General features: G+C 36.9%; 1 protein-coding gene across 1 annotated transcript; it reads right to left on the minus strand.

Annotated features, from left to right (window-relative positions):
- Window positions 1-5097: 5097 nt before the first annotated feature.
- Window positions 5098-9928, minus strand: LOC107868167 (vacuolar protein sorting-associated protein 8 homolog). Its single transcript, XM_047403191.1, is given in 9 exon segments — window positions 5098-5520; window positions 5609-5849; window positions 5952-6359; window positions 7172-7481; window positions 8316-8425; window positions 8506-8552; window positions 8555-8774; window positions 8865-9003; window positions 9774-9928. Coding segments are annotated over 9 exon segments (1656 nt in total). The 3' UTR covers window positions 5098-5494.
- Between the last annotated feature and the right edge of the window lie 1227 nt (window positions 9929-11155).

Consider the following 11155-nt stretch of genomic DNA (forward strand, 5'->3'; position numbering starts at 1 on the left):
TCCTAATTCGCGTCCTCCACACTTTTCTATAAGGGTTTTATGCTTCGTAAGCTGTAACCGTTTTATGTCATGTCTAATCACCCCCTCAAATATTTCTTCGGCCTACCTCTACCCCACCTAAAATCATCCATAGTCAGTTTCTCACACTTCTATACAGGAGCATCCGCGCACCTCCTTATCACATGTTCGAACCATCGCAACCTCACTTTCCATATCTTGTCTTCCACTGAAGCCACTCCTACCTTCTCTCGAATAACTTCATTTCTAACCCTAACTTGCCTGATACATCCACACATCCACCTCAATGTCCTCATCTCCGCCACCTTTAATTTTTGGATGTGGGAGTTCTTAATTGGCCAACACTCCGCTATATATAACATAGCTGATCAGAATACCATTCTTTAGAGCGTAACTTTAAGCTTAGTAGACACCTTCTTATCACACAAGACTCCCAAAGCGAGCCACCATTTCAACCATGCTACACTAATATGGTGCGTGACATCTTCGTCTATCTCTCTATTCCCCTGAATCATAGCCCTAAGATACTTGAAAGTATCCCTCTTTTGAATGGCCTGAGAATCCAGCTCCACTACCACATCAGCCTCATGATTAAACCACTGAACTTACATTCCAAGTACTCTATCTTAGTCCTGCTTAACTTAAACCCTTTCGACTCTAGGGTTTGTCGCCAAACCTTTAACTTATCATTAACTCCTCCTTGAGTCTCGTCAATTATCATAACATCGTCAGTAAATAACATACACAAAGACATTTCTCCTTGAATACGTCGTGTTGAAACATCCACCACCAAGATAAATAAGAACGGGCTGAGAGATAATCCCTATTACAACCCTTTCAAAACTGCAAAGTGCTCTGAATCTCCTCCCACCGTCCTCACAGAGTCTTCGCTCCTTCATGCATGTCTTGAATTAACCTAGTATATGCCATGGACATACCTCTAGCCTCCAAGCACCTCCAAGAATCTCCCCGCGACTTTATCGTACGCCTTCTCGTGATCGATGAACACCATGTGTAAGTCCGTCCTCCTCTTTCTAAACTGTTCCACTAACCCCCTCACGAGGTAAATGGCCTCAATAGTCGAGCGACCTAGCATAAAATCAAACTAATTCTTAAAAATAGTCATGGTCCTCCTCAGCCTCAACTCTATCACTTTTTCTCAAACTTTCATAGTATAACTTAACAACTTGATACTCCTATAATCGTTTTAACTCTGAATATCCCCATTGTTCTTATACAGTGAAATCATCGTACTCCATCTCCAAACTTCAGACATCTTCGCCACCCTAAAAATGATGTTAAACAACTTTGTCAACTACTTCATACCTACCCTAAGAATCCATCAAAATCTTATCTGGATCAGTCGCCAACCTATCTGAATCCTACGGATAGCACTTTTGACCTCCTCAACCTCAATATTCCTACAATAATCGTAACCGTGACACCTCTCCGGTGCTCTAAGTCTCCCAACACAAAAACTTTATCCCCCTCATAGAGTCTATTGAAATAGTACTGCCAACCCCTCCTAATGTGGGCATCCTCCACCAAAACTTTTCCATCCCCCCCATGATACACGTCACTTGGTCAAGGTCACGGGCCCACCGCTCTCTAGCCTTGGCAAGCCTATACAACTTTTCTCCGTCTTTCTTCTCTAAAGCCACATACAAGCTCTCTAAAGTTGTTGTCTTAGTCGTCGTAACCACTAACTTAGCCTCTTTCTCCTAACTAACTTAAACTCTTCCTTATTCGTCCGCTTTTCCTCACCATCCTTGCTCTCAACCAACTTTACATAAGCCACCTTCTTAGTTTCCACTTTCTTTTTAACTTCTCCGTTCTACCACCAGTCACCTCGGTACTTGCCAGATCGACCTTTTGAAACACCCAATACCTCTCTAACTGTCTCCCTGATACAATTGGCAGTCGTCTCCCACATACTATCCATATCCCCTCTACTCTCACAAGCCCCCATAGTCGTCAACTTCTCCCCAATCCCAAAAGCATTGTCCAAATCCAAGCTACCCCACTTAATCCTAAGCCGATCCTTCACCTTTCTCTTCTTTATACCTTTTTAAATTTCTAGGTCCGTCACTAAGAGTTTATGTTGAGTCAAAATATTCTCGCTAGGTATGACTTTACAGGCTTTACATAACACTCTATCAACCCTTCCTAAGGAACAAAAAATCTATCTGAGTCTTAACCATCGAACTACGAATGTCAATAAGGTATTCATCCTTCTTCGGAAAGCTCGAATTCGCTACCACAACCTAAAGGCCCTAGCAAAATCCAAAAGTGAAGTTGCTCCTTCATTTCTTTCTCTGAAATCAAACCCTCCATGTACATCATCATAACATCTCAATAAAGACCCAATGTGCCCATTGAAATCCCCTCCCATGAAAAGCTTCTCATAGCTCGGATTGCCTCTCATGACCTCATCCAAAACCTCCTAAAAGATTTTCTTCTCCTCTTCGTCCAAGCCCGCTTCCGAAGCGTAGGCACTAATAATGTTCAGCGTAGATCCTCCAATGACCAACTTAATCAACATCAACCTATCGTCGACTCTCTTAACCTCCACCACCTGCCCCTTAAGCTCTTCATCCACTAATATGCCTACCCCATTTTTATGCCTCATGCTACCAGAGTACCACAACTTATACTCGTCCACATCCCTCGCGTTAGAACCTACCCATTTGTCTCCTGTACACAAGCTATACTAATTCCCCTCTTCCTAAGAATCTTCACGAGCTTACGGACTTACCTTGAAGAGTCCCTATGTTGCAAGACTCAATTCTCGATCTAGAGGCTCCCTTATCCCACTTAACCTTACTACCCCCCGCCCCCGATCCCGAAATTAACCCTAGACTCGACCCTACCCCAATACCAAACCCAAACCCCAACCTCAACCTGGGCTTTAGTCCCGACCCCAACCTATGACATGACCGTAGTCAGTGGCCGATCTACCCTTTGCCGAGGGGATTCATCCGAACCCCCTTCAGTGAATAATTATGCTATATATACACGGTTAAAATTATATTTATGTATATATATTAGATGTTAAACCCCCTTCGGTTAATTAGTTTGTTCACTTATGAACCCCCTTAGCGAATATCCTGGCTCCGCCGCTGACCGTAGTCTACCATTGACCATCACTGCCACTACTTAATAAGAGAAAAATAAAATAAAAAGTCACGCAAATAGGTAAGGCTAAAAATAAAAAGGTAAGGCTAATAAGACACAATAGTAACAACAAGTGAAATAACAAGAAATAATCAACAAAAAAGTTACAAAACGAAGTGCTAATATTTTACACTCTAGTTGAAGAAAAAAAAAACAAATTATTTCGAGTTGGGTTTATGCTAGTTCAAAATAGCAAATTATGTTATGCGGGAAAGAGTGAATTGAAGTTTTCGCGGGTTTACCCGCAACCGCACCACTTTCCATCCCTACATTCTCACCTTAATTTTATCACTCAACTATGGTAACTAACTGTAGTTTGATGTAAATATGTAATATGAATAACGTGACACCAGAAATGAAATAAAAAAACAAACAAATAAGCCACATAAAGTGATCATCGTAAGTCGCATCAAGTGATCATCTCTATGTATCATCTTTCTGTGATGCTACTTTATTTTGACCAATCCAACATACTTAAAATTTAAATATAATTAAAAAGTCTGCATCATTTTTTCGCAAAATTAGTTGACATCATTTCCCACCATTGGTCATTCATTTGCTTCCAGAAGTTCATTTATGCCACTTCATTAACATTAGATAAAATTATGTTAGTTTCGAGTTAACCCTAAAGGCTCATTGAATGTGAAATGGTGATTCGGTTTCAACTCATTTGTACCCTCGTCTTATAAATAAAGCTACCAAATGTACAGAGCAGAAACATCCTAACGGGTCATTTGGTTGGAATGTAGTTATGCTTGGATTAGTTATGTTGGGATAAGTTATATTGAGATTAGTTATGCTAAGATTACTTCTTATTGTTTTTAAAGTAATATGCATGGTAAAATTTTTAAGAATAAATTAATTGATTGCCAAAATACCCTCCATCTTATTTAACTTCTTTTTTATTTATATATATTTCTTTTCAAACTTTAAATATTTATTCTTAAAAATAAAACTTTCATCTTGTTTAGCTTAATTTTTGTGTGTGTGCATTTTCATGATTATATCGTGTGTATTTTAAAAATAAAACTTTCATCTTATTAACTTTAAATTTTTTGTGTGTCTTCCCATGATTATGCCGTGTGCGTTTAAAAAAAAAAACTTACTACATCTTATATAGTTTGAAATAAAAACTTCCAACTTAAGTTTGTTAAAGTAAAAGAAAATTTGTTGTTCATGTCACTTCATTTAAACACATATTACTCATATTACATAAAATATTGAAATTCATTTTAATTGATATACACAATATCAATTTTCAAGTGATTAAAAAACTATTTAATTTAAAATATGTAATTGAACAATAGAGTCAGTTGTGAAACGATAATGTGTATTAAGCTAAGCAAGGCCTTTGTAGTTGCTAAAATATTTTACAGATTACCTGTGAATGATAATTATTATTATAAAATCTACTTACTTTAATTAATTTTTTCATTGCGTAGTATGAACTTTGTGTTATCAATTCACAAAAATAACACTTGGAAGGAAAAAGTAAATGTTGAGTTTCCTTTTTTTATGCTTAAAAATTTATAGTACTTATATTTTGTTGGATATATAAAAAATTATAGTACCTAGTTTTGATTCTTATTATATATGAATCTAACATATTTTAATTTTTAATTTGTTAATTTTATATTTTGATCCTTTATATAGGAAAATAGCGTATAAATTTATAAAATTCACAAGCAATGAGATGAAAAAAAATGTAAAGTTCAATTAATAAGAGGTTAATTTTTCTTAGTCATATATTTCCGTCGTTCCAAAATAAGATATTTTAATCCTTTTAATTTGTCATAAATAACGCGTTTTAGATAATCAAGTAGCTATCAATAATCTTTTTTCAATTTCAAAAGCAAGAATTAGAGATTGAAGAAATAAAAGGAGATGAAAAAGATTGGAGCAATGTGTTTGTAATGGATTGAGGGTATTTTTATCATTTTATAATATTATCCAAGGATAAATTAAGATGGGATAACTTATACCACCAAATATGTGGTATAACTTATCCCGGGACTATTATTAGTCCCGGGATAATTTATCTCGAGTATTGCCAAACCAAACGATGTATTAAAAAGTTTATCCCGGGACTATTATTTTATCCCGGGATAATTTGTCTTAATACCTCACCCCAAACAACCCCTAAATGTCTAACCTCAGGCTGAGTACTAGCCATACTTTCTCCCTCTCGTGAATTCAGTTTCTGCTATAATATACAAGCTAGTGAACATATATCCAGAAATAATGATAGGATTAACAGCTCGCAGCTACAAAAGATTGCCCAACCTTAACAGTCCGAGTGCTGTCACAACTTAATGTTCTTCTCTTTTCCTACAAAGATGACCATTTAAACAAGCTTTAGAAATATGACGCACATATCTAAGAATCAAGCATGTGTAGAACAGAACAACAATCTCACCAAATATATTTGTTTTTAGAGGGAACCTTAAAGATGATCCCTTCACTTTTATATCTCTGAGGTGCTTGCTCCTGCTTAGTTTCTCTGCTTTTGCCAGACCATTGCTGCTTTCTCCAGCTGAGGGAACATTTCTTTTCTTAACCTTTTCATGGTACACAGCAGGTGGTGCAAGCCTTAACTGAGGGATATTCTCTATTTGCACTGACTGGTGGCTTTTTTGAAGATTAAGGAGGAGGTCAAACTGTATAATTTCACATGTCATCAGACGAGCCTAGATTTTTGGGGTGCAGAGTGGGGACATAGGAGTATCAAGCATAAAATTATTAAAAGTGAATTTTCATACCCTTGAAATTGACTGAAGTCCGTAAGAGTTGTCGAAACCATCATTCTCGTGCAGATATGGACCAGTCATCCCATTTGTTTGATGGGATTTTGATATAGACTTCACCAATCCATTCTCCACAAGGACTGATTTACTTCTCAACTTCTTGGAATTCTTTCTTGGCATACAAATAGGACATCCAGCTGAGTTACCCTTGAATGATGCTTCACTTTCCTGAGGTTCGCATTGCAGATGTGTTGCATGACCACAACTAAAAATTTGAATGCTAGAAACAGAGAAATCTTTTGTGAGGGGACAGTTACAAATGCAACATAGGAGGCTCCGAGGTGCAAATCCGTGAGAAGCTCCTCTCTTCAGTAAGCTCAACGAGGAATATGTATCATCTTCAATCAAAGATTTAGCGGTATCCTGTAACAGTGAGTGGAAGAAGAGTCTAATGAGAATACTTGTCAGAGATTGGTAAAGTTACTTTGAGGAGTGGACAAAGAAGGAAAACTCGGAAAACCTAGTAGGCCTTTACAGGATAAAATGGCAAGTGAAAAGTCTAACGCAGTGATATTAGTTTGCTGATATGAACTTCATTGCACTAATTCCAATGAAAATTACCAAATCTTTTACTACTTTATTTTTCTTCTTTTTCAAATTAGCTGTTCTCGTTAGAAGTCAAGAATGATGATTGTGCTGTATCTCCAGCTACAAAGACAAAATAAGTCTAGTTCGTGGTGAAAGGGATCACTACCAGCTTTTCTAAAGAATAACTTACACAACGTCGTTGCAAAATCAACTTCCACATTGAGATTCCAAATATAAAAGTCTAAATATTTGAAATTGGGATTCAAGCAACAGAAAAAGTTACTTCCAAAGGATATCACGGATGCAAGAATACAAAACAGAAGAAAAAGGCAACTCGTGCACAAGAGGACATTTATTATTTTCACTTTCTCATATTTTCATCAATTAATCAAAGGTATCCTAGTGAGAAATACAGATCTAAAGGTTTAGCACATTGAATAGCCAGATATGGGAATTCTTTCTACAACCAATAAAGAAAAAGGTGTGGGCCAACAGAATACATTCAGACACCAAACAAGGGAAAAACTATTTAACAAAAGCAATTTACAATTTTATAAACAGAGAATGGATAATGTTAATGAAAATCTTATTGGCACACCATACTTAAAAAATAGAGATGTGAATAAGAAACATAAAAAATAACCTACCAAAATCCACCTCTCAAAATCATATGTTCCAAGCATCCCCAGTATAGTAGGTTTGAAATCACCAAATTCCTGGGTCTCATTATCTGAAAGAAGCTTTAATATGATCCTTGGGAGGCATACATATCCAATCATTCCTTCAACAATCTCTTTGATAAACGCAGAGATCAATTTCCTGAGGATGTGAGTGTTCCTATGAGATTTTGACACCTTCCATTGAATTTTGCAAGCCGGCTCACCTTCTTGCGCACGTTCTTCATCTTTATTTCTTATTATACTATGATCCTGTGAATCCACCAAAGGCTCACAAAAACTATACAAGGAATTAAAAGAGGGAATCAACAAGCAGGTTTTGCAGATGATTTTTTCAATAAAGTAAATGTACTTTTAAAAGATCTCAGATCAAACAAACATATACGGAGCATACTTATTTTGACGAGAATAATACTTGTAGATGGAAAGTTATTTAATTTGGGAACATGTGGAACTTTGAAAAATGTAAGCTTTTCCAATTCTACAAGCTGTTTTATTGAATTGAATTTCTAGTATATGCAGAACATTAAGCATTTAGAAAAGTTAAAGAACTTGTTCTATTTTCGATTTCAGTGAAATAGCTAAACAGGGAGATTCCTAATTAACGATCTTGTGAACTCATAAACCTACTGAGATGCAACAATTGATTAGGGAAACTAAGACCAGAATCATTATTGACACCTATAATTATTAGTATTCATGATATAATAAATTACAATTTTCTTTATTCAGCAAAAATCTGTTGGCTGTTATCTCAAGTAGTCATGCCGGCTGCAATCTCCAGTAGACGTTTATTTCTAGACTGGAGTTCATTGCAGTTTCTTAATGATTATGTACCCCAGTCTACTAACATGTCGATAATTTCACATTAACTTGGAGATCATTGTTCAGGAGGTGTATAGCCCAATACCAACAGGAATACTATCCTATGGAAGTAAGTGAAATATGGCACTAAATATTTCAAGTGACCTGAAGGGAAGCAGTTGCCAGTAGAATTTTTTTGACAATGGTAAATTTATTGACGCTAGAATTTGAAGTGTTGCTATTGTGAAACTTGGCGAACATGGATAATAAAAGTAAGCAAAGAGTAAGCAAATAAAGGCAATTGGCTTACGAATCAAGCAATTGAAACCACAGACTCTCTGCTTCATCCGGATCCAAGCGGGGGCTATTCCTCTGGCACAGTCCAATACAAGTGCGCAAAATCTCTAGTATGTCAGTGACCTGCAATAAGATACGATGTTGAAGCACTAGACCTAACAAGACAAATCATATCATGAAAGAGGATATTAGAGGGAAAAGACCTCTTTCTTGCTTAAAATAGCTTTGAAATGTTCCGGAGCCGTATCACAATGTTCACTTTCAACAACAGTATCAAGCAGGTGAATTTTTCATTGAGTGAAGATATAACAAGGAGAAGGGCACTCCCGATGTCACCAGCCCTTTCTAACAAGAAAGCAGCTGCATCAATAACTCCATACTCTTGGCATATATGCAAGCAGAGTTCCACCCTATAGCTTTCGGAAGTCTCCAAGAACCTGAGAACTGACTTACGCTCGTACCTACATAATAGCTACATACAAAAAAATTATAAGGAAGCCGTTGCACTTAGATGGCAGTATAAGACAAGATTGCATTTGCAGGACCTAAATCAGGATCTCACAACTAAGGCTCTAAATGGAAGTGACTTCTGAAGCAGACTTCTAAGCAAAAGCTCTATATTCTGGTAGTTATAGTCACTAACAGCAGACTGTAGAACTAAAAAATTCTTGATTAATTTATCTAGATCAATAAAACAGAGACTGAGAAAACAAACTAATATAACTTAAAAAACAGGCTCTGACAAGTAGTCAATCCTATCTCTTGGAGGCAAAAGAGAGGGTCCATGGAAGTACATCAGTAAGTTGTCTGATGAATTTTTTTTTTGATAAAGGCAATGTTGTATTCTTCATTATTAAGGAGATGCTGACTACCATCAAAACAGATTTACAGCTGGCTCAAAGCTAGAGCAAAAACTTGCTACACCAAAAAACCTATAAGGATTATACAAAATCTAAAATTTGTCGAGCATCCTCTATGCCCTCCTCTTTACACCAAAAATAGAAAGTCCTCATGCAGTTCCATTTAATTTTCTGAACTGATTCAACAGCATTCTCAAAGCATCTCTTGTTTCTTTCTTTCCAAATTGTCCAACATATACAAGGGGATCATATCCCACCACTTCTTCTAACTTTTACTCCCTCCACTCCTAGTCCAGCAGCTTAGAAGGTCAACAGAATGTTCTGGCATGGTCCATCTAGTTTGTGTCGAGTCCAAGAATAATGCCCACAACTGGGAAGTTATTTTTCAATGTAGAAACAAATGATTATTTGTCTCATTTGTTTCATTACAAAGGGAGCACCAAGATGCTATATGGGAACCTCTTCTTTGGAGATTTTCATGGGTGAGATAGGCCCTTCTAGAAACTAGCCATGAAAAACATCTAACCTTGACTGGTACCTTGTTCTTTCAAATCTTCCCCCAAGGGCCACTAATTTTCCCTGGTAGAGCTTGCACTTTCCTTTTGTATAACCTGTTTACTAAAATTTTTCCATCGTTGTTGTGCCTCCATCTTATTGAGTCATCTTCCAACTGTAGCAGATCAGCTACTTTTCCAATTTCCCAGTCATTCAAGAGTCTTCTAAAGCTCAGATTCCATCCTTGAAGAGACCATATTTCGTTAACCATTGCATTTGGATTGGTAATAAGAATGGACAGATCAGGATAGGAAGCCTTCCTGACCAATCCATAGTTCTTTCCAAAACTTAATTCTGCTTCCTGTGCCTACTTTGAAAGTGATATCCCTGACCAACTGACTCCTCAAGCTCCTAATTGTTCTCCAAACTAAAACCCCGTAGGTAGTGTTGACTAGATTTGAGCACCACTGCTTATTCTGACCATATTTGCTGACAATCACTTCCCTCCAAAGAGCTTGCTCCTCATTTCCAAATCTCCACAACCACTTGGTTAACAGACAATTGTTTTGCAACCTGAAATTTTTTATGCCTCCATTACTTTTGCTCAGTTGAGCTGTTTGCCACTTTACCAAATACTCATTTCAAGATAGGTAATGGTAAGTACATCAGGTTCTAGTCTCTAGAAAGATAAATGGCTAGAAAATGACACTCTAATAGAGGAATTCCAGCAGCTATACCTTTTCACCTCATCTCCACATGCTTCTGTAAGTCACTGTAAAATAACCCGTGTTGCTCGGACTCTTCAAAAATGTCAACAGGTGCATGTCGGATTCTCTAAAACTAGTGTATTTTTGGAGAATCCAACATGGTGTAGCATTGAAAGTGAAGAGTCCACGCAACTTAGAGAATAACAGGCAAATGGAACTTCATTCGCAGAAGAAACATTCAAGCCTAGGAATGGAGGAAGTGGTAAATCTTATGTCGAGGCTAGAAGAAGTAACAGTCAACCCCCTCATGATGGACAAGTTGATGGAGCTATAGTAAAAATGGTACATTTACAGTGAATCATGCGACTTGAATAAGTTCAACAGCAACAGGATAGAAGATTGATCATGGAAGCTAGTGTGGAAAGTCAAAATGCCTACTAAGATCGCTTGCTTCAGTTGGATAGTGTTATCTGGTTCTTATTTAACAAATGAAATTTTGATAAGGAGGAGCCTCTCACTCAGCAGTAGCTGCTATATTTTTTTTTTTGATAAAGTTACTTCTTGTATTTCCATTTCCAAAAAATTCAAACCTGCCACAACATGTTACAGGTTCCTAATTATAAAAGCAAAAGAGTATACATGAAGATCTTCAAACCTATAGCTAAAATTACAAAGAGCCTAAAACGTTCATAGCTGATTCTAGATCTTCCATATAATCCTGTTTGCACCAAAAAATGAAACAACACCAAGCAGTTCATCTTCAACTTCTGGATAGTGTTGCTCTTGTTCTG

Source organism: Capsicum annuum, unplaced genomic scaffold, assembly GCF_002878395.1.
Source record: "Capsicum annuum cultivar UCD-10X-F1 unplaced genomic scaffold, UCD10Xv1.1 ctg3578, whole genome shotgun sequence".
In the NCBI taxonomy this organism is placed as follows: Eukaryota; Viridiplantae; Streptophyta; class Magnoliopsida; order Solanales; family Solanaceae; genus Capsicum; species Capsicum annuum.